Source organism: Staurois parvus, unplaced genomic scaffold (genome assembly GCF_062004578.1).
Source record: "Staurois parvus isolate SC_StPar_1 unplaced genomic scaffold, SC_StPar_1.0 ptg000679l, whole genome shotgun sequence".
NCBI lineage: Eukaryota > Metazoa > Chordata > Amphibia > Anura > Ranidae > Staurois > Staurois parvus.
Genome location: NW_028318475.1, coordinates 1,154,073 through 1,181,205, shown reverse-complemented (window position 1 = coordinate 1,181,205; position 27,133 = coordinate 1,154,073). Strand labels below are relative to the sequence as shown.

General features: G+C 39.4%; 1 protein-coding gene across 1 annotated transcript in view; it reads right to left on the bottom strand.

Moving 5' to 3' along the window:
* The window catches only part of PPEF2 (protein phosphatase with EF-hand domain 2), a 70,300-nt gene that overhangs the window by 16,183 nt on the left and 26,984 nt on the right, over window positions 1-27,133 (bottom strand). The window contains exons 5-14 of the mRNA XM_089652308.1: window positions 26,215-26,342; window positions 21,667-21,721; window positions 19,984-20,159; window positions 17,953-18,067; window positions 14,063-14,109; window positions 10,128-10,294; window positions 10,004-10,040; window positions 8,531-8,680; window positions 6,282-6,695; window positions 5,058-5,243 (exon numbers count right to left, since the gene is read on the bottom strand). Of these exons, the coding sequence (XP_089508434.1) occupies window positions 5,058-5,243; window positions 6,282-6,695; window positions 8,531-8,680; window positions 10,004-10,040; window positions 10,128-10,294; window positions 14,063-14,109; window positions 17,953-18,067; window positions 19,984-20,159; window positions 21,667-21,721; window positions 26,215-26,342 (1,475 nt within the window). The remainder of the gene's footprint in view (window positions 1-5,057; window positions 5,244-6,281; window positions 6,696-8,530; window positions 8,681-10,003; window positions 10,041-10,127; window positions 10,295-14,062; window positions 14,110-17,952; window positions 18,068-19,983; window positions 20,160-21,666; window positions 21,722-26,214; window positions 26,343-27,133) is intronic.

Below are 27,133 nucleotides of genomic sequence, written 5' to 3'. Positions count from 1 at the left end.
CTCTGCTTTTAAATGACTGCTCTGGTTTTACACAGACTGGCATTATAAAGCTTAGGATCTACCAGAACCCCCAGATCCTTCTCCACCATTGATTCCCCCAGTTGTACTCCCCCTAGTATGTATGATGCATGCATATTCTTAGCCCCCAAGTGCATAACCTTACATTTAGCAACATTAAACCTCATTTGCCGCATAGTTGCCCAATTAAACAGTGCATTGAGGTTGGCTTGTAAATTGAAGACATTCTGTAAGGACGCTATTCCACTGCACAGCTTGGTGTCATCTGCAAAGACTTAAATGAGATTTTTAATCCCAGACCCGATATCATTGATAAATATATTAAAAAGTAAGGGTACCAACACTGAACGTTGGGTTACATCACTAACACAAAACTAACAACCCTAGACCATTCAGAGTATGAAACATTAACCACTGCTCTCTGAATACGGTCTTCTAACCAGTTTTCTATCCATTTACAAACTGATTTTTCCAAGCTTGTAGACTTTACCTTACACATTAGCCGTGCGTGGGGAACTGTGTCAAAGGTTGTTGCAAAATCCAAGTATACTGCTTTGTCTAAGTTTTTTCTCACCTCCTCATAAAAAGCAATCAGATTTTTTTGACAACTTCTGTCTTTCATTAATCCATGCTGTTGCTTAAAATATTTTTTTTCCAGCAAGAACTCATCTATGTGGAGGGACTGCACAAATCTCCGACTTCAACCCTTTTAAACCACTTTAGAATGGCATTTTTTTTTGTCCAACATCAGTACCTGACCTCACAAATGCTCTTTTTGGCTGTAGGGAAACAAGATTCCCACAGGCACACTTCGAAATCATAGTTGGCTAAGACATACTGTGTAGGCCTGAAGGCTTTGTCAGATAACCGTTTCCCGTCCAGCCATTGCACACAAAGGTTTGGACAAGAGCAGCGCCAATGCGGATGGACATACCAGTACATCCCTCTGCATCTGCACACTCCCATGGAGCTCACAGCAGCACAATCTGTGACTGCTGTTACACCAGACTCATTGTACTGAGTTGCTGTGTGCAGCTCTGGCACCATGTGATCGCTATCGCTAAAAATAGAAAAACTTTATGTCTTTTCCTGGCATCATTGTTTAGTACTGTATGATCTCTGTGATTGGTAACAGAGATCACATGGTACAGGGTCAATCACAGCAGTCCTGTACCACGTGATAGCTTTGGCCAATCACCGCTATCACAGTATTTCATAATGGCTGAAGGAATGCAGCCAGAGAGAGAGTGTAATGATTGCTTTTACAGCCATCATGGCTGTAAAAGCAATCAGTGTGATCACCACTATTTTGAAACTGTACTGCTAGGGTGACCTATACTTAAAAAATTAGAAAAAAATTACAAATATTTTAAATAAAAAAAGTTAAAAAGAATATATATACAGTATACGTATATATATATATATATATATATATATATATATATATAAACACCACCACAAACTCAGTGTCCCCGATCAGTGCCATTACAGGTTACACTGTCCCTGATTACCAACACACCAATTACAATGTCCCTGATCCCCACCACACAAGTCATATTGTCTCTACTCACCGCCACACCAGTTACAGTGTCCCTGATCACCACCATTCCACTCATACTGTCCATGATCACCACCATACCAGTTACAGTGTCTGCCTCTGCCTGCTGCCTGTACCAAAGGCTTGTTTATTGACCATGTTTCTGCCTGCTGCCTGGACCAATCCTTTGTCTGTTTGCTGACCATGTTTCTGCCAGCAGCCTTAACTGACCAGTCCCAGCTATTTCTTGTGGACAACTGCACTTCTGGGACCACAAGAACCCTTTTTTTCTTCCTTTGTTTGGCCTCCTATACTTCCTGGCCAGTAACCATGGTATTCCTGGGGCGAGCCTTGTACCAGTAAGCTAGGCTTGCTTGGCTTATAGGAAAATGGAGTGCTATAGGTGACTCTACAGTAAGCTATATTCGCTGATCACTCATACAGAGGTGGCCATTAGAGTACATTGGTTTTGAGACAATTGGTTGATTTGTGTGATATGCAAGATACAATATCTTGTACATAATCAGTCCAGACACTGAAAAAGCTTCAAACATGTGCTATCGCCATATGCGGGTGGAGTAGCAGAATGTGTTTTGGGGTGTAATGCCGTGTGTGAGAAATATCAAATTGAAAACTTTGTGTAAAAAAATTATTTTCATTTTCTTTCTGCATTTTCTATAAAGTTGTAGCAAAATATGAAGTCTTCAAAAGACTCACCATGCCTCTTAAAAAATACTTTGGGGTGTTTACTCTCCAAAACTTGGTCCTTTTGTGGGTGTTTCTGCTGTCCTGGTGCTCCATTTTAGAAGTGTAATTTATGCCCCTAGAAAGCCTGAAGGTGCTCCTTGGATTTTGGGCCCCTATGTGTGGCTAGGCTGTGAAAGAGTTTCAAGTATGTGGTATCGCCACACTTGTGAGGAGTAGCAGAATGTGTTTTGGGGTGTATGCCTATGGTGTGTGTTAGAAATATCTTATTAATCGACAACTTTGTGTAAAAAAATAAATTTTCATTTTCTTTCCTGCATTTTCCAAAAACGTATGGAAAAAATACATTTTCAAAAGACTCACTATGCCTTTCAGAAAATACCTTGGAGTATTTGCTTTCCAAAGTGGGGCCATTTTGTGGGTGTTTCTACTGTCCTGGTGTTTCAGGACCTCCAAAAATGTAATAGGTAGTCAGGTAATTAGTTGTGTAATTTATACTCCTGGAACGCCTAAAGGCACTCCTTGGATTTTGTGCTCCTCTAGGCATCTAGGCTGTGAAAAAGTCTCACATACATGGTATCCTCATACTGAGGAGGCACGGTAGAATGTGTTTTGGGGTGTAATTTTAAGTATTTCCATGCTGTGTGTGTGACATACATTTGTTAAAATGACAACTTTGTGGAAAAAAAAAATGAATTATACTTAATTTCTGCATTTTCCAAAAATGTTGCCAAAAATTACAACTTCAAAAAACTCATCATGCCCCTTAATAAATACCTTGGACTGTCTACTTTCCAAAAATGGGCATTTGTTATTTGTACTGTCCTGGCATTTTAGGGACACAAGAAATGATATAGGCAGTCAATACATCAGGGCTGATCAATATTTAAATATATATTATATACCATAGTTTGTAGACTTTCACACAGACTACATAATATACACTGATTTGGGTTATTTTTAGCAAATAAATGTAGCAGAATACATTTTGGCCTACATTTATGAAGAAAGAGTACTTATTCGCAAAATTAAGAAAAATTAAAAAAAAAAAACAGTGGTGATTGAATACCACCAAAAAAACTCTATCTGTCTCCAATAAATGATAAAAATTGAATTTGGATACATTGTTGCAGGACTATCCAACTGTACTTAAATGCTGGGTGGAAAACTGAAAAGCAGCCTGGACTGGAAGGGGGTGAAAGTTTCCGGACCTGAAGTGGTTAAAAGGTTAGTTCACCTTTACTCTGTGATGTATCATCTATGTGTACAATGTTAATTGCAATGTTTGGAGATTGGCAAAAGTCAATAAAGGTGACTTAACTCTTTAATACAAATAACAATGTGCATATTCAGCCTAATATTGATAACTCCTCAACCTTTTCTAAGGGCTGCGGATGCTGCACATATACAATATGAAGTGGAGTTTTTGGTTGTTTTGTGCACTTATTAAAATCTCCTCCCAGTGTTTTCCTCTCAGTTTTAAGTTAAGTATCTGCTGTTTTTTTGGCAATTTCTTCTGAGTGGCCTTATCTTCAACAATTCTCTTGCGAAGTGGACCACAAAAGGATCCATTGCTAATCTTCTGTCTACAACCCCAGGCAAAAAGTATGGAAACACCACTCTTGGAAAATGTTCATTCAATTGTTTGTGTAGAAAAAAAAATAATCACAGACATGCCTCAAGACTATTTTCATTTAATATTCCAACCTTCTGGCTTTAAGAAACACTTAAAAATGAAAAAAGAAAGAAAACTGTAGTCACTTGCAACTGTTTTTGCAGATCAAGCAGAGGAAAAAAATATGTAATCACTTCATTCTGAGGAAAATATTATAGAATCATGAAAAAAACCCACTACAATTCAGCACTAGTACTTTGTTGCACCGCCTCTGGCTTTTATAACAGTTTGAATCTCTGAGGCATGGATTTTATTTACCTAAGTCTGCCAGCATGTTTTCTTCACTGACGCCCCTTCCTGGAGAAGACCTTCCAATGGGAAACCAATAGGAAATATTCACATCACTCAGTGACATAGACACCCAAAGATAGACCCTCACACTCATGGATTTATGCAGGGCTATTTTTCAGGGGGATTGTGGGGGAACGCCGGCACCTCCAGTATTGTAGGTAATGACAAGGAGTGCTGGTGTGTGCTGGAGGGTCTATTGATGCTAACTGCTGGGGGAATCATTGTTGCTGGGGGTATCTATTGTTGAGGGAGAGGTCTATTGTTATAAAGGGGGGTCTTATGTTGTTGAGGGGCCATTGTAGATGACAGGAATCTACTCTTAAGGAAGGGATTGTTTCTGGGGTAGATATATTGCTGCCGTGGCTGTGTTTTGTTGCAGGTTGTCTATTGTTTCTGGGGGATCTGTTGATGCTGGGGGATATTGTTGCTGGCTGCAGGGGGTCTATCTTCCTGTTTCCTAGTTATCATTAACAAATTCCATACAAATTATTTAGCATCACAAAATGATATTAGGTTCTTTTTTCTCTAATAAGGGCTGTACTGGGAGGTGAGTAAGGGGATGGAACCAAAGGGGTGGTGCTGGGTAGGATGCAATGACAAGGGGTGACTCAAAAGGGGAGAGTACATATACTGTACCTAGTTACTGAGAAAAAAAAAACCTGATTTTAAGTAAGAATTTGGGGCTTTGAAATGTTTAAAAAAATTTTAAACTAACATGGTGCTAAGTTGGGGTAAAGGGTGGAGGAGGGGAGGGGGACTGTGTGTCTGTTTATACTAGGATATGATAGTTTCTTTTTAATTACTTACAAATAATTGTAATTTGTAATTTACCTTTCCATTGTGGCAAAACTCATATCCTTCTTGCTTACACTCATGAGAGCGGATCAACATTTGTAATCCATGTTTTCGCAGGATTTTCTCAGTTATATCAGGACCAAAGTAACATCCTCCTCCACGTACTGTGTTTGACTTGCAGCCATCTTGAGCTATAGGATCACTCCACAAAATATCTACAATCTATTCATAGGTTAAAAAGTTATCAAATACATTCACTTAGCATTATGGACTGTTTTCACAAATGCAAATAGAAATACTTTATACAGTAATTGAACAAATAATGCTACACAGTAGTCATCTAGAAAATGCCGTGTAATAAATCTGGAATAATGCTTTTATCACAATATGTCACCCCCAGAGTAATTCTTTACCATTTACTGGCTTCAGATTTCGTTCAAGCATTGGCTCCTGTCAAGCTTCCTTGCTGCATAATGGTAAAACAGGCATCCAGCTTGGACCAATGTAATTATGTATATTATATACCATACCTGATCGATGCTCCTGGAAGCTGGAAATCACTGAAGTAGGCACCACTACTGCAGTGGTCTTCTCTTGCTTCCAGGTCCCGTGCCAAGTGACTGCTTTCCTGGCCACTTGTCTTGCACTATTCAGAGAATGCTTTTCATTTTCTGAATGAATGCAAAGTGTTCTCTGATTGAATAGGGCAGAGGGCATGACCTGGAAGCAAGTGGGGATCACTGACGTAGTGGTGTCCACTTTAGTGATTTCCAGCTTTCAGTAGCATTGGTCATGTATAGAATATACATAGTTACATTTATCCAAGTAGTTACATTTGTCCAAGCGTACCAATGAAACTATGTATAACATACCAATCCCTGGAATTAATCTTTACTAATATATAATATAAAAGTAGCTTGGGAAGTCAATTACTATTACTATTAGCTAGCAGCATTGTCTAGGAGTCTTGCCATTAAAGAATACCACTACTTAATACTGGTAAAGTGCAATCTTATTTAGATAATATTGCAACTATGTAATAATACACATCAGACTTCAAATCATGTGTTTCGGACTATGCTGACCTCCTATTTATATAGCTCCTTAATAAATCTGATCCATTGGTGCCAAAAGGGTACAAGTTATGGTCAGGGGTTATCTATTTTAAAACACCACATTCATTTGATGATTTAAAGCTTTACTAAAACTATCTTCTGTTTGAAATGATTTGTAAAATAAGTGGAAATACACTACACTTACCTGCTTTCTCTCTTCATCGTCCATGTCATACTCTTGCATTTCTCCAGATTCTGAATCAGAATCAGAAATGGACACTGGACTGTCAGGCTCTGGAATGGTCTCAGTGAAACCCACTTGTCTTCGATATTTTACTAATTCTTTGTCTACAGCTTGCCGCACTCGTTTAGAGATCTCTTTTCTGTCAATTGTCATGGTGGTGGGGCTACTGGCTGATCTTTTCCCTTTATAATTGGGTAGAAGGCTTGGACTGGAGCTATAGGAAAAAGAACCACTTCTTGGGGCCTGCCAAGATGATGCCACTGTTAACGTGTTTTCTCCATTTGTACACTTCCCCTGATCAATCTTTTCTTCTATCTTTTCTTCTGTCTTGTTTATCTTGTCTTTCTTTTTTCTAGGCCGCAAAGTAGATGCAAACTAAACAAAAGCAGTTTTAAAATCACTTATTTATATATTTCCTATATTGTTCTATGATCATATTTTACTTTTTCTCACACTTAGATGGTACATTGTTTTAGAATGTTAATCCATTGTAAATGGAGGTGCAGGAATGAAAATCTGTTACTGGTCTATTTCAAGCCGAAATCCAGCTTAAAGTAGAAATCCGATCTAAACCTATCTTAAACCTGCTCCCACCCCAATTATAAGTCCTATACTAACTAGCCTGTAGAGAAAAGATGTCTATACTTACCTATTGTGTGGATGCTATGGTCCGATCACATATCGGCTCCCAGCACCAGCTTCATCAGTGTGGAAGAGAAATAGCAGACAATGGAAACCACATAGTAAGTCCATGGGTGAAATCACCACCAAGCCGTTGTTGGCAATCTTTCCTCTCCCCTTAAGCCAGCCACTGGGGAGATCATGTGATCGGATTGGAGTGCCCAGCGAATAGGTAAGTATACACACTTTTCCTCTACAGGCTAGTTAGTATAGGGCTTAGAATGGGGGTAGGAGCAGTTTTGGATTAGATTACATAGGTTTAGACCAGACTTCCATTTTAAGCTTTTTATTTTGTTTTAGATAGAGAGAGTGAGAGCCTCTTTTTTTATTGCTGTCTTTGTCCTTGTTGGACAGGCTTCATCGCAGGACAGAACCAGATGAGACATACAAAACATTTACAATAGATAGGGAGGGGCAATACATTCTAACAATGCACTGCACATATTTTTTTGTGTTTTGAGCATCATTTTTTTTAAAATTTAAAATTACACTTTTTTTCCCTCCTGACAAAGCCCCTTTTATGTGTAAAACATGTTGAGTTTTGGGGTTGGGGTGCTCACTTTTTGATGTGCTTTATATTCTCAGGGGATGCGGGGTATAATTGAAAATCAGTCTGGTGTGGGGGCACTCACTAGTATGACTAGTTTTTGGATATAAGTAAGAGAATATTTCTCTTCATGGAAAATCTATTTTGAGTACTGCTACCAGATTTTTTACCCGCTGCATCCAGGTAGGTTCATGATTTTGACTTTTGGCCAACATACTTTATTTCAGCTGTGTTAGGTTTAGGACTTAATGGGTTCTGTGCACAGATAGATTGGCACACAGCTCTTGCGCTGATTTATCACTTGTGATTCCAATAAAGCAGCATGTGATGATTATACTCTAGTTAGGTGAATTTATTGATTTATAGTTCTAAGAAGCTGAGGGACAAACTTCTCACCTCTACAGATGAAGCTAGTTGCAACCCATCAGTGAGATAACAAAGTCAGTAGGTGATTCAGATCGCCAATATATTATGTACCAAATGCAGAATTATCAGTTTAGGTGGACAAGATTAGGTTTAGGTTTATATCCATTGTCTCCAAATATTTGTAAGATTCTTTATTTGCATTAAAAAGGGTAAAAAGAAGACAGATTGGAAAAAAATGTTTGCTGGAACTGATTATAAAATGTTAGCTGGAGTTTAGCTTAAATTTGTTATTTGTATTCAAATCTGCTAATACACTTAACAGGCCCATCCCACCCCAGACTGACGATGCTGCTATCCAAATCTGCCCCTGTGCTCTTTCATCCAGAGTGGAGTGGAGAAAACTGATGTAGCCACCACATCTACTGTAATGATTTGTAAGCTGAAATATAATACATTCTTGGTTTGGGGTTTAACACTGCTTTAAGGATTATCCTCCGATATACTGAATAGTTTGGGGAACAGCAATAGCATTTTGGATCCAGTAGTTTGTAGCAAGGGTCACAGTGTGCTTAGTAGTTTGTCAGTCAATGATAAATAGAAAATTCACGTATCTTACCTTGTGTCGTTCTATTTTAGATAGTATCTGTAAATCAGTAGAATCTGACACTCCTCCATGGGTTATTAATATTTTTTGATCAATTATAGCTGCTAAAGGAAGCCAGCTAAATACACTTTGCAACATTTTGAGGATTTTCTTCCCATGAACCTTTAATGGTGAAATCAAACAAAAAAGTATAAGTAAATATTGTACTTGCATAGCAAATATGTAGCACAAACATAATTTTGCTTCTACTACTAATATTGTTATTCAGTCAATACTGTAATTTTTGTTCTTCTTCCTCTACCATTTAGTAAAAAAACTGGCATTCCACATTTTTATCTATAATCAAAAGATTCTGTAAATTTTAAATTTGGTTCCACATCAGTACTGAACACATGTCAGTCAGCTGGCCAGCCTTCTGTTAAACTGCACAATGAAAAAATAATTACCATAATTGAAAACTACCTACTGCATCCTTAAAGCTAATCTCCGGGTAGAGATAAAAGACACAGATTAATGCAGCTCTTTATTCATTAATACATTAACCGCTTCCATGCCGCCCTATAGCAGAAATACTGCTACAGGGCGGCACGGGTGCACAAAATCACACATATATATACGTGATTTTGCAATTCTGGGTGGGGGATGCGTGCTGCACCACCATTTGTGGCCTCGGCTGTCAATCACCAGGTCCCGGCCACTGATTACACGCCGTCGCCTGGTGATTTCCAAGGATCTCCGACAGGGAGGAGAACTGTTTTGTATACTAACATTTCTCCTCCCTGTCAGCTCCGGCACACTGCTTTGGATGGCTGAACACAGCACAGCCATCCAAAGCAGTGTGAGTATAGTGAATCACACTGACACAGCCCCCTAGTAAAACACTCCCAGCACACAGTTAACCCTTTGATCACTCCTCATGTTAACCCCTTCCTGCCCAGTGCCATTAGTACAGTGTCAGAGCTTTTTTTTAGCACTGATCACTGTATTGGTGTCACTGGGGATGTCAGTGATACCAGGTCAGTTCCCCTTAGTGTCAGAATGTCTGCCGCAGTCCCGCTATAAGTCGCTGATCACCACCATTACTAGTAAAAATGAAAAAAAATCCCAGAATATATACCACTATTTGTAAATGCTATAACTTTCACCTAAACCAACTAATTTCCACGTATTGGGATTTTTTTTTAGCAAAGACATGTAGCAGAATACATTTTGGCCTAAATTTATAACGAAATTCGTTTTTTTAATTTTTTATACTGGACATGTTTAATAGCAAAAGGTCAAAAATATTGTTTTATTTTCAAAATTGTCTGTCTTTTTTTTTTTTTGTAGCGCAAAAAATGAAAAATGCACAGGTAATCAAACACCACTGAAAGAAAGCTCAATTCGTGGGAAAAAAGGACATACATTTCATTTGGGTGCAGCGTTGCATGACCGCACAATTGTCAGTTAAAGTGACACAGCGCTGCATACATTTTACATGCATACCTTATATTTTTTCATTACTTCTTTTGTAAATCCATACCTGAAAAACATAAAATAAATGACCATTTTATTGCAAATACATCTAACCGTGGCATAAAATACTGATTTACTGTTTTGTAGACCCTACCTTAAATTGACTATATAGTCTTCATGGTTTCCTCGGTTTAAATGGACAGACTTTGGGTAGACCAGCAGGAATGCAAAAAGAATCATCAAGATCTCAATGGACTGTTTCCCTCTATCTACAAAGTCCCCGTTGAATATATAAGGCTTCTCTGCAGATGGGAGTCCATTCTAAGAACACGAAGAGAACATTTTTTTAGGTAACAACACAAACCACTTTTAGGTGCAACTTCCCAACATTTCCGATATAAAGTGGTTCTAAAGGCGGGACATTTTTTTTACCTTAATGCATTTCCTGCATTTAGGTAAAAAATGTCCCATTGGTTATATAGCCCCCCTCCTCCCTATATATTTACTTGAGCCCTATCTTGATCCAGCACTGTGCCTGAGTGCAGCAACAATGCTCTCTCCTCTCCTCACAAGACTCAATGAGAGGGCAGCGGGAGCCATTGGCTGCTGTCAATCAAATCCTGTGAGGAGGGAATGGAGGCATGGCCAAGGTCAATAGGCACATACAAGTCAGCTCTACGGGTGCCCCCATAGGTAGCGGCTTCCTATGGTACTGCACTAAGAAGAGGAGGAGCCGAGAGTGATGACAGGAGACGCAAGAAGAGAAGGTTTGGGCCTGCTTTGTGCAATACTATTGCACAAGCAGGTAAGTATACCATGTTTATTATATTCCTACTAATAATATTATTACGTCAAAATGCATGAAACACCAAACAATGAAAAAGTCTTTTGATGACAAAATCCCAATTATGATGAACATCTCTGTCCACAATAATCCTCCACGTGTGTAGTGAAATAGAGACTCTTGTGCCCACCACCACAAAAAACACACTGCTCCTTACCGAATAGTTAGACCCCAGTGTACTCGGTCAAAAAGGATAATACTCCAGATAGTGTGATAACCTACAAATGATTTATTAAAATACATAAAAAAACACTTACAAACTTCAAAGACAAATGAGCATGTAAGTCATAAATGCCACTGGTGGTGGCTCCAGACAACCGTGAGTGACGTCAGCACAATCTCCACCCAACACCGACATACGTTTCAACTGACCCCCTTGACAACATGTATTGAGACGAAATATACGTCGGGGCTGGGTGGAGATTGTGCTGACGTCACCCACGCCAGTCTGGAGCCAGCACTAGTGGCATTTATGACTTACATGCTCATTTGTCTTTGAGGTTTGTAAGTTTTTTTTTTTTATGTATTGTAATAAATCATTTGCACGTTATCACACTATCTGGAGTTTTATCCTTTTTGAACGAGTACACAGCAGATCACAATAGGGGAGGAGGAGAGATACCGAAATCTGTGACACCTCTTGTCCATCTAGGATGTTACAAGCAACATATGTTCAGCATCATGCTCTGTTAGACGACCTATAATCTGGATAAAATAAAAATATCCACCTGCGCTCCACAGACTCTTTAAATATAGCTAGCTGCTATCATCTACACCCTATACCATGGGACACACAAAATAAATATCAAAATATTGGATGAAGCGCTCTGCTATAATAGTGCTATAAAAAATCAAAATATTATACACAAATGTAAAAGTGACTAGTACTTAAATAATATATGTGCTAAAATTATATAAAAATTCATATAAGACCAGTCTGCCCCCAAATGGCTAAAACTGGTTATACATGTGCACACACAACAAAATAGAAAGTGACCAGGTGCTTAGGTACATAAATAGTGTCTTAATAAATATAAAAAATGTTTAAAAATCACAGTGAATAATCATAAAAGTGCCAAGTATTTAAATAACAATCAATATACATATAGTATAATCATGTGCAAAAAACATGCTATCACTCTTCTGTGAAAAAAAAATATATATAGAAGTGCTTCTTCATTCAAATAGTGCTCAGACCAAAGTGTCACTCCAGTGAATCAATCCTAAATATCCAGAGTGCCTCCTCACCTCCAACATTCGACCCCTAGAGGTCACAAATCATTTATTTAAATGATGTTCCAAAAACGACATCAGGATATAACTTGCCCCACGATTCAAAATCTCAATATATACAATGCCTCAGCCATATGTCTATGGACCATGAAAGATTTAAGCACAAAGAGAGATCTCCATAGCGCAATATGTAGTTTTATTATAAAGAAAAAAGCAGATGGAAAACTCACATGCTCTTAGAAGTGTACAAGCAGTTCCCCCATATCCTATGGGTGTAATAGGAAATCGTGTTTGCCGAACACCGGAAGTGCGTCACCGGAAGTGCATCACCGAGCTCCACCTGGAAATGACGTCAATGAGCTCCACGCGTTACACCACTTTCACGTGGCTTCTTCCTATAATCTGGGTCTAACTATTCAGTAAGGAGCAGTGTGCTTTTTGTGGTGGTGGGCACGAGAGTCTCTATTTTACTACACACATGGAGGATTATTGTGGACACAATTGTTCATCATAATTGGGATTTTGTCATCAAAAGACTTTTTCATTGTTTGGTGTTTCATGCATTTTGACATATTATTGGTAGGAGCATTTAAAGGATAAGTGACTCACTATTCGTATATTTTTTTATCAATAGCGCAACAATAACTGGACATTATTTATTTATTACAGGTACTTATATAGCGCTGTCAATTTATGCAGCGCTTTACATATATACATATATTGTACATTCACATCAGTCCCTAACCCTCAAGGGGTGTACAATCTAAAGTCCCTAACTTACATTCATACCTACACATACTAGGGCCAATTTAGACAGGAGCCAATTAACCTACCAGCATGTCTTTGGATATCACGTATTGAGTATTTGTATAGGTATTTTTTAAGTGCAGCTATTGTTTCACTGTTTGTTTTATGGTTCACAATTTGTTATATACATTATGTATATCATATTAATGAAAAACAAATTTAAGCTTTACAGTCACTTTAATGATCCACTTTTAAATATGGCCCCGTTTGAGTAAACCTTCTATGCAATAAAATACATATTTCAAAATGTATAAAAGAATATGGCAAAGCCACATCCTCCACTGTGACCCTAACGTTCTATTTTGGCTGACAACAAAGTTACTTTGCTGCACTGATATTTCCTCTACTGTTGTCAGCCTTGCTGGTGGAATTAAAGAATACCTAAACCAAACCCCTTTCTGTCCTTATCCACATTTGTACATTGATTTTGTTTTGTTCTGCCAACTAGAGTATACATAATTTATGCTTCAGTACGTACATTCAAGGTATGCCTCTAGTGATAACTGTGTCAGTTACTAGTGTGTTTTTATCAGCTCTTGATTGAACTTTCAAGCCCTCAGATAGCTGCTGTCTTAGCTAGCCATGTGTGCAGAATTATGGCAACTTCAGATCTAAATAGAGGCTTTTAGCCATAATGTGCTAGTATACACAGCATATTAGCACTTTTTGGCAGACTTACCAAGCAATCTCCTCCCGATGTGCTGTCAGTGTTCCGTTGGTCATGCTACTTAGTTGGCCAGTTCTCAATTATGTCACTCCCACGCATGCGCATGGATGTACTGTAATATCAAAAAGGCACAGAGCAGTGCCATAAATGTATGTTGAGTTGTGCATGCACAGCTCAGTGTACATAAACACTGACCAACAGGGAGAAGGATTTCTGACAGAAGTAACCAATAATGTCTCTTAAATCCTTAAATCCTGTCAGCCTTTTTTAGGTTTTTTCCACTTTAATTCCCAACTGAACAATTAGTTAAAGTCAGCCTAATAACTTCCAGGTGCTGTTAATTTTTATTTGTCTTTATTTCTTTAATTTTCTTTTCTTTCCGTTATATCATATTTGATAAATAATGATTGAAAAAGCAAATATTTATCCTATTTTTATTCAGGTACATCACTTTCTGCATTGTGTGTCTGTGTGTGAGTTTAGCAATAAAGCACATTTTTAGAACAGTACTATAAAAATGATTATTCTTACTACACACCTTGTAAAATATCAAAAATAAATCATCCAGGCGGCCATGCAGGTCCCCTTGAAAAAGAAAGAACATAAAAATTAGCATGTATAAGCTATGGGAATTTTTCGTTTATTACACATATTGAAGTAAACATTAATAAATCCATACAATATACAACATTATGCTTTTTCCTTTACACATAATTAAGAAAAATTATAGTTAATGCTTTGAAAAGGAATATTATACACACTATATTCCCAACAGTATTTGGACGCCTGCCTTTACACGCACATGAACTTTAATGGCATCCCAGTCTTTGCCCGTAGGGTTCAATATTGAGTTGGCCCACCCTTTGCAGCTATAACAGTTTCAACTCATCTAGGAAGGCTATCTACAAGGTTTAGGAGTGTGTCTATGGGAATGTTTGACCATTCTTCCAGAAGAGCATTTGTGAGTTCAGGCACTGATATCTGACGAGAAGGTCTGGCTCGCAGGCTCTGCTCTAGTTCATCCCAAAGGTGTTCTATCGGATTGAGGTCAGGACTCTGTGCAGGTCAGTCAAGTTCCTCCACCTCAAACTTGCTCATCCATGTCTTTATGGACCTTACTTTGTGCACTGGTGCACAGTCATGTTGGAACAAGAAGGAGCCATTCCCAAACTGTTCCCACAAAGTTGGGAGCATGAAATTGTCCAAAATGTCTTGGTATGCTGATGCCTTAATAGTTCCCTTCAATGGAACAAAGGGGTCAAGCCCAACCCCTGAAAAATAACCCCACACCAAACTTTACACTTGGGACATTGCAGTCAGGCAAGTGCCAAATCAAGACATGTCCATTGGATTGCCAGACAGAGAAGTGTGATTTGTCACTCCAGAGAACATGTCTCCACTGCTCTAAAGTCCAGTGGCAGCGTGCTTTTACACCACTGCATCCAACGCTTTGCATTGCACTTGGTGATGTGAGGCTTGGATGCAGCTGTTCAGCAATGGAAACCCGTTCCATGAAGCTCTCTACATACTCCCACTGTTGTTGTGCTAATCTGAAGGCCACACAGAGTTTGGAGGTCTTTAGCTATTGACTCTGCAGACAGTTGGCGACTTGGCAGATTTCATAATCTCTTTCAAATTATTCTGCAGTGTATGCATGTTCTTTGCCATTCTGACCCTTTTGCATTTTGCACTTGTTTAGTAAACTGGAAGTTACAGTTACTCCCTGTTGGATCATTTTGCCAAATAAACATTCTTTTACAACTGTATAAAAGTTACAAGAAATTCATCTGTCTGAGAAAAGTGATATGTTTGGTGCCCATATTTTGTTAAAGGATGCTTTTGTATATCCAAAGTGTTCAGTAAGTTAACCCAAGTTGTAGATAAAGTGAAATCTATGGAGTAGGCTTGGCACCTGACAGGGTAGGTTGTCTTCAATTATGAGACTTTTTTTCCCGCTGTTAGGATATGGTTGAGTAGAGATCTACTTTCAGATTTTTGGGAGATTCTGAAGTAGTAGTAGCAGTAATACCATTCATTTTAATGTGAGTTTCATGTTAAAAAAATAGCAGCACACAATTAATACCATGGATGAAAACAGGAACTGTATATTACTTTTTCTTGAATCATACCCCTAATTATAAATGCATGGAAAAACTTATGTCAGTTATAGCAGTTTAAAAATTGCCATTGCAATTATGACAATGTGACTACAACCATAGACATTTCGAACTGGCCAAGAATCAAACCATGTATGAGCAGGCTCCTTTCTCAAGCATAAGTTGCTTGAGAAAGGAGCGCGCTGGTCTAGGCTGGACCTTGCACATGCTCAGAAACACGTTGCACTTGGATGACATCAAACGCCAACGCTGCTGCTCGGAACTCCACATCAGGCCATTGGATTGGAGGATGTCCCAGTTGTTCCATCCACCCCGACCGACTCCTACTGTTCTACCATCCTACAGTGGCATACCACCTTGGCTATGAGGCGGACTGATCATCCACATTATTGATGCGCCCGTTTTTTATCACTCATATGTGAGTTGCCTACCTACTTTTTAACTATTAAACTTGTACTACAGTCTACAATTCTCTTTATGGGAGAGGAGAAAAGCTGTTTCTTTGTGTCTGGTGACTATAGACACAAGCTTACTGTGCTCAGCAGTATATGTGGCCCACCATGTTGGGTTTGCATAATAATATGATAGCATAAAATATGTTAAATATGCAAGGTGAGTAATCAACTACAAATAAGTGGGATAAGGAGTAGCCCAGGGATGCTGTGGCTTGTGGGCATCTGATGTGGCCCTCAAACCAGGAAAGTGTACTTCTAATCTATTCTGCACACCAAAACTTCAGAATGCAAAAGTTTTGGTGTACTTTCAGGAAGTGTACCACACCCACAAGATATAAAAGAAGTCTATAAAAAGATTTTCCTCCTCCCCCACCCCCACTGGCATTCAGCAGCTGCAGGAGGAAAATGTCCAATATGCTATTCAAAATAACAATTCTAAATTTTGTACTCTTTGTTTGTGGCCAGCAACCAGTTATCAAATCACTTCAGTGGCCCTTGCTCTTCAAAAAGGTTGAGCACCCCCGGAGTAGCCCATAAAATCATGGCATTTGAGAAAATAAATGGCTGTGGAGCCTTGGTTGTTGTATGTTACAGTCCCTAGGCTTGTGTACAATAATTACAAAGTCTATCTGCAGAGTGTTTGGTTAACTGGTCATCTTACAGGACATGAGTTTGCTAACTGAGAGGAGCCCTCAAATAGTTCTGACAGGTGATAGACAAAACATATGGAACTGACCTACCAGAAACAGTAGTTCTAGATCCAAGTTTTTGAGATTCAAATGTTTCTTTAGCTAATTGTATATTACTGTTCAGTATACCAGATTCATTTGTGAATCAAGTGCTTGAGTCCCAGGCACTTGAGCCTCAGCCACTGTTTTAAAAAGTTGTGGGAACATCAGCCATGTGTCCCAGGCCAGCGCAGTTCTAAAATGGCGCTTGGCTCAGCAACTCCATCAGGCCCCAGCTTGGTCTAGTGCTAGAGATGCCAGCAGTCAGTGATAGCTTGGGTCCATGCTGAGCCCAGAAGCTGAAACAATCTAATTAAATTCTAATTTTGCTACACAGCACCCCAAATATGCACCTGTAGCATATAACTGCAAACACAATGCAGAGCTCTGCTCTCATCAACCTGACTTAATTTTATCTTAATATTACTCGAACAATTTACAAAAAACTATTTTTTCCCCCCATGTATATAGCAATATAGTGTTGAAAAGGGAATAAAGGTGACGTAACACACATAAATGGAGTTCTTCCATTCAGCTGCATTACATAAAAGGCACACTAATATGACATAATTTTAATAAGCAGACTTTGTTGAGTAACTACAGTGGTAACACTGAGTGTAGATTAATGAGGAAAAAAACAAATTTAAAGAGCTGTAGCTGCAAAATAACAAAACTGAAAAAGTGAAGGGGGTCCGAGTACTATCTGAATGCACTGTATTTGTAAAAAACATACTTTATATTTAAAGTCCCGCTTTAAAAAACCTTGTGCAGGCAGGCTTTTTTATTGCAGAAGTGACATGCAATGTATCTTCTGCAATAAAAGACACCTACCTGCCTGCTCACAGTCTGCTTTGGAATGTACATTGAGTTACAGTTTACATTCCAGCACAGCACCCATTAGCTGGGATGACTGCACTCCTGCACATGCACAGGAGTGAATTCATTCCTTTATGGCCAATGAAGAAGGCTACAACCTGCCACACAGCAGAAGCTGGGTAGAGAATGCCAAGGCTGGCAAGGAATGTTGGACTGTTGAAGGAGATCTAAGTATCCTGGACTTTTAGCTCCACTTTAATACTTGAGCTAAGCAAATATACTGAAATCAGTCTCTGAAGAATATTTTCTTACCACAAATGGTTATCTCTTTGCTGTAACTTGTTGTAATGCGTTTTATATTTGGCAATTGTTTAAGATGCTTCCTTGTCTCAATTAAAAGATGTAGAACATAACGAGCGTGGAGCTGCTACTAGGAGGAAAAGTTAGAGAATCAGATAACATAACAACCAAGAAATGTTTTTTCACTTTCAAACACTTGATTTCAGAGCTATTGATTTACTATAGACACATGGGCTATTCACTTTACAAGGGAATTTTCCCTTGGCTAACTGAATGTAGTAAAAATTCACTTTGCAAAGAATACCCAATCATGTAAAAGGAAAATTTGCCTTTAGCAAATCATCCAAAAAGAGGTTCTGCTTGAGTAATGCTTTAACATTTTGTTGAGGCCCCATTCACACCTGAGCAATTTGAAGCTTCACCAGATGTGCTTCAAAGCTCAACATCAGGATTTCTAATATATTCAGTGGTGCTTGTTCACACCTGAGCATAGTGTCAATTGAAGCTTGAAGTTTGTTGGTAGAAAAATACATGAGCTTCTTGTGGGGCAGAGTCTTGTGTTTTGAACCTAATAGACTTTGATGGGAGCACCTGAAAAGTGAGCATAATTGTGCAAAAAATACCTTTACAAATGATCAAAGAAGATCAACTCAATTGTGTATAAGACCTCAGACTGTATAAGCCATTGGATAGGCCCATCTTCTATTGTTTTTTCATGTTATTTTATGTTTTGCTTGGAGTTTGTAATATTACTAATTGGAAAAAAATGTATATTTCTAGTTTAGCAGTATGTGTTATGTGAAAACTAAATACAGTGGTATTCAGTGATGGTGCAGTTGAAATTAAAAAAATACTGGATTTTTGCTAGCAAGTGATTAGGTATTCCAAATGAACAAACGCTTTACAAATAAAACATTAACTTTCCTATGTTTTTTAATGTTTTCCCATCATTTCTATCAGTGGAAGGAATAGTGCCCCATGGTTGCTGTCAGTGGAAGGAATAGTGCCCCATCATTACCATCATTACTGTCAGTGGAAGGAATAGTGCCCCATGGTTGCTGTCAGTGGAAGGAATAGTGCCCCATGGTTTTTGTCAGTGGAAGGAATAGTGCCCCATGGTTTTTGTCAGTGGAATGAATAGTGCCTAATCATTGCTGTCAGTGGAAGGAATAATGCCCCATGGTTTCTGTCAGTGGAAGGAATAGTGCCCCATCATTGCTGTCAGTGGAAGGAATAGTGCCCCATCATTGCTGTCAGTGGAAGGAATAATGCCCCATGGTTTCTGTCAGTGGAAGGAATAGTGCCCCATCATTGCTGTCAGTGGAAGGAATAGTGCCCCATCATTGCTGTCAGTGGAAGGAATAGTGCCCCATCGTTGCTGTCAGTGGAAGGAATAGTGCTCCATAGTTGCTGTCAGTGGAAGGAATAGTGCCCCATCATTGCTGTCAGTGGAAGGAATAATGCCCCATGGTTTCTGTCAGTGGAAGGAATAGTGCCCCATCATTGCTGTCAGTAGAAGGAATAGTGCCCCATGGTTGCTGTCAGTGGAAGGAATAGTGTCCCATCGTTGCTGTCAGTGGGAGGAATAGTGCCCCATGGTTGCTGTCAGTGGGAGGAATAGTGCCCCATGGTTGCAGTCAGTGGAAGGAATAGTGCCCCATCGTTGCTGTCAGTGGAAGGAATAATGCCCCATGGTTGCTGTCAGTGGAAGGAATAGTGCCCCATCATTGCTGTCAGTGGAAGGAATAGTGCCCCATGGTTGCTGTCAGTGGAAGGAATAGTGCCCCATGGTTGCTGTCAGTGGAAGGAATAGTGCCCCATCATTGCTGTCAGTGGAAGGAATAGTGCCCCATCATTGCTGTCAGTGGGAGGAATAAGGTCTTATATCAGTGAGGAGAATAGTGCCCAACGTCGCAGGTAAAGGCAAGCAAAGGGACACAGTTCGGAGACTGCTGTATTATACAATACTACTGAATAATGCAAATACATATTGAAATGATGCATTTTGAGATGCGCTAGAATAAATAATCAAGTTATACTTACTTGCTTCTGTTTGAAAGACTCCACTAAGGCCGCTGCATGGCTTGGCTTTAAAGGAAAGGTCAGTTTAGCACCCGTGTAAGTCTCTGGCACCTCAATAGATTCATAATCACAGTATTTCTCCAACTCAGTGTCTTTCAAGTTTTCTTCTTCAGTGAACATACGGCTGATAAAATTCCCTTTAGGAAGTCAGAATTTCACATAACAATTGAAAAATAAATTGTAATAAAGCAGAGTAATACATTAATACACAAAATGTAGCTATTTATTTATTTAAGTCTCACTGTTACAGTATTTATCTCAGAATGTGTTCATTAGCCCACATGTTTTAAGATGGGGGTGTGCATAAGTTCATCGTTGTTCACTGAGAATGATCCAAGCATTAGAACCACAATAAAGTTCATTATATACAAGAACCATGTAAAAATTAAAATGGTTGCATGGAGGCTTAATACCTCTTTTCGTGGGCGAAATTGTCTTCATATTCCTATAGCTACAGCATCATTTGTAGTGTCCTTGAGTTCTTAAAGGATACTGAACCATTCATATCAATCTCTGCCCCTAAAGAACTAACACAATCACACAGTCACACACCCAAACTTTAGGCAAGCTTTATCTAAGACAACCAATACATTATACATTTTTTTTTTCAACCAGCATGTTGAACAAAAGAAAGTGCCTCGATGCCCCCATCCACACTTGATGTGGATGGGGAAATCTGTCTCACTGTAATATTGTATTCTGTCCCTGCTGTCAGAATACAATGATCAGTGTTTTTGGCTATAGGTGGTGGCACTGATCATTCCGGAAAACTCCAGCAGGCTGTTTGTACAGAAGATGATTGATAGATCAATTTCTGTACAACCAGCCTGCCCATACATGGATCAGAATTCAGCTTGTCCCTGCTGAACTGACTGAATTTCTATTCATGTATTTCAGGCTTAACCTGCCATACATGGGTCAAGCTTCATATTTCTATATAGCCAAATCAAATAGTACAATGGGATTCAGTTAATAAAAGCACTTTAGTTTGAATGCTACCACACAGCAGTCAAACAGAATAAAATCTGCACTAAAAAGGATTATACAATGTTTTATCATGATTGGTATAATAAAGGCAATTCTTATGACATAGTTTTAAACAATGCAATCCCTTGAACTGTTTTCTGGGAATGGCTTTTATAACCCCCCCCCCCCATCCCCAACTGTCCCAATATTACACGGAAAGTAAGAGCCAGTACTTGTAGGGTGTATTCACACACGCTTTTTTTTCTAAGGCTAGCCATTGACAAGAGATGCCAAATGGAGGATGCTACCAATAAAAGATTTTTCCCAAAAAGTACATAACAATTCCCAATAGTTCCAATAGCAGAGACCCCCTAGCTGACTGATCTGGGAGCAAATGTTACCCATTGAAACTTGATTTCTTCAGTCAGCTTCTATATTTTACCCAAGAAGATAATGCTGGTACCCGAATGTGTGCTCAATGCATGAAAATGAGCATTTAGCTGAAACAATGGTGCATGTTTATGGAAAGTTTGTTCTCATTTACTGTGGATTCTCTGATATCATCTCTGTCTATAGCTACTCTAAGTCTTAGGTATGGGGTTGCACATTGCGTCATTAAAGCAGATTTCCAACTTGTCACAGTCATGTATACTTCAACTAAATTAATAAAAAATGTACCCTCCTTGCTATCTGGAGTGAAATGGTCCATAAGAAAGTTGAAGAAATCATAAAGCTGTATAAAAATAAAAACAGAAGTTATAGAAAAGGAAAATAAGTAACATGAACGACAACTATAGACACATGCTTAGCTTGACCCTTTTTATAAGTTCTATTTTGTTAATTTTGTACTTATCTTAATGTTTTACCAAATAATAATAGTAATAAAACACATTACATTACAATAATAATCTAAATAATCTTTTTACCTTTAAACTGGTTATACACTGTTAATTTCTCTATGATTAGCCAGCAGGCTGAACAAAAAAACTAACAGATTCCTCCAAACACAAATGAGGTTTAATGGAGGAATTCCCTCACCAGGACATTGTATTCTGACATTGGGAACTGCAGCTGTGGGTGATCAAGAAAAAAATTTCAACATGTCCCTTCAACAGAAGTTGTTCAAACTATCAACTACTGTTGAGAGGGCATGGCCAGCCACTCACCGAATGAAATTTGGCTAGATCATGCTAAACCACCAATTTTCAATCAGTGCATGGCCAGCTTTGGCTGAGCTCAGAAGTGTGTTGACAAGATTAAAGTCTCTTGAATGAATCATACCTGGAAATCTGGGTCATCAAGGCATTAATAAAGCTTATTGCTAAGTAAACAATGATAATAATAAGGTGAGCAGACATGTTCACCTTAACATGTCATCTTCCTAGACAACACAGCTTATTTGAGAGGTATATATAGTCCGCTATAACAAATACTGTATCTGGGCTACAGCAAAAAATATACTTTTAGTGGTGCTACATAAAATTTAGGCATATGAAAGTAAATAAATATGCATATAGGCATCATATTTGTGTTTGATTTAGGATATTTTATTATCACATTGGTTTTGAAAGTGGAGTAGGTCTTTTAAAAGTGGAGTAGGCCTTAGCTGATGCCCTTAAAGGAAACAAGTCACAACCAGGATTATGCAAGAATCTGAATATTTGGCCTCAAACTACTATAATTGTGCAGGCTTGATTATAATGCTCTAAATGTGTCTTCTTATTTAGCTGTATTTAGTTCATCTCTTTGTGACACTTCAGCTTCAGGAAATTTACCAAGGGATCAAAGTTCACCTGATGTTATACAATTTTACAAAAGTGTATGTAACACCCTGCTGTAATGTCAGCTGCAGGATGTTAAAACCAACACAAGATGGCAGTATCTTGCAATTCAGTGGCACTCATACTCTGTAGAGCAGCCCAGTGGACGTTGTATGCTGGATCACAGGACTTTGCTGGGGAGCAGTGTATTAGGGGACTACTTTCCCAGAAGAGCTGTCTTGTGGGTATGTATATATATATATATACAGAAGCCTGGGAGACTGGACAGGAAGTGAGAGGGGAGAGAGCTGGAGAGCAGAAGCAGAGAGAGAGAGAGAGAGAGAGAGAGAGAGAGAGAGAGAGAGAGAGTTGTGCTGACTGGCGGAGAACCTGGCCAGGCCACAGAGCTAGAGAGAAGCAAGGAGGAGTTTGCTGACCGCTAGCCTTGCCATCCTGTTCAGCAAGACAGTCTGCCAGCAGGTGACCTGGAGCATGGTGACTGGATGAAAGTCTGTAAGTAAGGCTGGAGAACCTGTGGGGGCCTCCACCTGCTGACAAAGAGAGACAGCCAGGACCTGCTGGAAGCCATCGATTGGGTGGGAGAGTCCAATACACCAGGTAAACAAGAGAACACTGACATTCTCCTCATATCTGCTACTTTTCCTGCACACAATTGCTGATATTGCATTCAGTTAACACATGTTGCAGCCTAGTTCCCACAGCCACTACTGTTGAACACATTTGCAACAAAGTCCAATTATCAGAGCTGACTGCAGTGCACACCTTTTGCAGGTCAGGACACATCAGGTCAGAACACAGCAGTGTTCCCTTAACCATTGACCTACCCTCTTAAAGGATCATCTACCACTATTGGTTACTGCAGCCCAGAGGGGAGTTTCCCTTTGCCAACAAGCCCTACTGCCAGATTTGACACATTATTTGCCTAAAGCTGCCCTTTTTTTCTAAGTGCATAATAGGGGGGACAACGCCCAAGTCACATGTCACTTAAGGGAAGAGAACTTGTCCTTTCTTCTTCCTCTTCTTGTATTAATCCTGTAAGTAACTGTCATCTACATCACTTCCTACTTATGCACCAACTGGGCCCCAGCGAGCGTGCAGAAGAATTCTTACTGCATTTCAAGGGATATTGACTTCCCTGGTCAAAGAGCTCTTTCTATCTCAGATTTAAGCCTTGCTAGGCCCTCTGAGGGCCCAAAGTAAGCTAGGCCTACTATGGCTAATTTCATTGCTCACTGGGGTTGACAAAACCTCAGGTTGAAGGTATGGGGTTAACTTCTGAAAAGTAGATCTGCTAACACTGATTGAGATTCTGCTGTATGTCTTGTTTCTTCGTTTAGAGTTGCTAAGCCAAAACCGAGCTCCTCGTCTTTCCCCCTGCCAACACCCCCCCCCCATCCTATCCATCATCACCAACAACTCCACTATCACTCCCGCCCCGCAAGCCAAAGTCCTTGGCGTCATTCTTGACTCGAACCTCTCCTTCCAACCGCATGTCAAATCACTCACAAACACATGCAGGCTCCATCTTCGCAACATTGCCAAGATACGTACCTTCCTCACCCTTGACACCACCAAACTTCTAGTACACTCCCTCATCATCTCACGCCTTGACTACTGTAATTCTCTTCTCACCGGCCTACCCAAGTGCAGGCTCTCCCCGCTCCAGACCATCCTGAACTCAGCGGCTAGACTCATCCACCTCACCACCCGCTCCACCTCTGCCACCCCCCTCTGCCTCTCCCTCCACTGGCTCCCGATTGCCCAACGCATCAAATTTAAACTCCTAACCCTGACCTACAAAGCCGTTCACAACACTGCCCCTGACTACCTCACCAACCTGATCCCCAAGTACCGCCCTACCCGTACCCTTTGCTCCTCACAGGACCTCCTTCTATCCTGCTCCCTGGTCTCCTCCTCCCATGCACGACTGCAGGACTTCTCCAGGTCCTCCCCATCCTCTGGAACTCACTGCCCCAATCCATCAGACTGTCGCCTTCCCTCTTCACATTCAGGCGCTCCCTCAAAACCCATCTCTTCAGGGAAGCCTACCCCACCCTCACCTAACGGCCATTCTCCCTCTTTCCTCCCACCCCTCATTCCCCTCAGCCACTTCCTACTGTACCTTTACTCCCTTCCACCTAGATTGTAAGCTCGAAAGAGTAGGGCCCTCTTACCCCTCGTACGTTGTTTGTTGTTGTTGTACTGTGCCATGTATTGTCCCCCCCTCTATTGTACAGCGCTGGGCAAACCCTTTGGCACTATATAAACTCGTAATAATAATAATAATAATAAGCGTAATACTTGCCATTCCATGTACCAGTACCATTTTGTACTGTCTAACCAAACTTGCATGGAAGTTTAATATAAACATCATATCAGTTTACTCTAATTTGTGTTTGAGTCTACTTTTTGGTGGTAATTTACTCTGGTCAACACAATCCTGTGGTATCAGCAGGGATTGGGCTTTCAGAAAGGGGTCCAGAACGACTAGGAGCCTGAAAATAACTTCTAAGGGGGTAGTGTTACATGTATAACACTTACAAACTGCGCACTCAGAAGTTGGGTTAAGTGAAGAAGTCACTGTGTGAAACAGAGAAATATATGTATATACTGTAGTTTTATTTAAAGACTGAATATTAAGATTCCAGTTGCAGTTGTGACTGGTTCTCTTTAAGTATACCTAATTCCCAAAAGAGTTTTTCCTTGCTGGATGAATTTTTTTTTTTTCATTTCAGAAAACCTAGTGTAGCAATTTGTTTTTGTGACCCAGTAAAGTTGATGCAGCATGAAATAGTGAGAGGTTCTTCTAAGATCAGCTGACATTGTTGGCAGATGAATCCAAGCAGGTTGGATTATTTGATTGCCAATGTCTAAGTTTCTTTAAACCTTTCATTTCCTTTTATTTTCACCTGGTGATCCAGTACAGTCTGTTATTTTTTAACTTCCTTTACCAGAAAAAGCTGTCCAAGAAAAGTTGCAGTTGGAGGGGTGAGACAAACCATATCCCACTGACAGGGGTGCTTACAATGATCAGGTTTTGTATATTTATGTAAAACCTTTATCCCAAAAGGGGAAAAAAAGTTGCTGTAATGGCTTATAAAGTGTTAGCTGGAGGTCAGCTTTAATTTGTTAGTCAAGTCCATCAAATTTTGCTAGATCATCTAACACTACCATCTTCCCAGATTAATAATGCTGATGTTCCAAGGAAGGAAATGTGTATCCAGCAGGATCACCAGGTACAAAATAAGGGGAAAAGCTTAAGAAAGAATTAGATTGCAGCCACCATTTAGGGCTTGGTGGCCTGCAAAATTTTAAATTTCTTTTTTATGGGGGAGGATTTACACATGCTTTAATATATTACATTTTGTGGGTGGTTTTCATATGCTTTAACTAATAGTGTTGATTTTTAGCATACCACTGAACAGTTCAGATCTTTCTATATTACCTTGATTTGGTCTTGCTCTCCAGTGTATTCTATGGATTGGAAGATACTCCATGTACATCTCCTTCTGACTTCTAACTGGGCCACATAACGCCGGTACCAACGTTGGATGAGGACAGCTGACTTGAAAGCTTAACATTTTAAGAATGCCCATTAAAATGTTTAATACTGGAGCAGCTAGATATTCCCTCTACACTATACAACTTATGTATAGAGTTGGAAGGGTTGCAACCCCTGTCAGGTTTTTATTTTTGTGTTTGTCCCCGCTAGATTGTCCATTTTCAATGAGACAGAAATTCACCAGAACAAAAGGTGAGGGAAATTGGCGAAAAGGTACATCTGTTCACATGACAAGTGTCCAAAGGGGAAAATCCCCTCACTTTACAGAGATTTTTTCTTACTTACTGAAGTGTCTTCAGAGCAGGAATTGTAGGGAAATCTCTCCAAATGGGACACAGGCAGCAAAATATAAACTGACAGGGGTTCTAACACTTCTATACTATATTAAAAACTAAAATATAAACATTGGCTATGCATATATTTTTATTTTAAAAAACAGGTATAGACATGCACACAAGTAGGGAATACAATATTTACCACAGTATTATGCAGTGTTCATAGACTATATGATAAGCACACCAAGAAGATACTTCAATCAAAAAAAAATTATTTTTTCTAAATATCAGTAATACCATAAAAATGTCATCATATTTTACAACATGTTTCACATTTAGTACATCAAAGCTCCGAACTGTCCCTCTCTAGGTACCAAAACCTTCTGTCCCTCTCTCCAACCATTGCCCTGCTTTCTGGTCTTATATTGCTGTAAAAAATGTATTATATAACTACAAAAACTCTCATACAACACTAAATCCTCCATCTAACATCTAAATGATTGCAGTTCTCTTTTTTAAGCTATTAT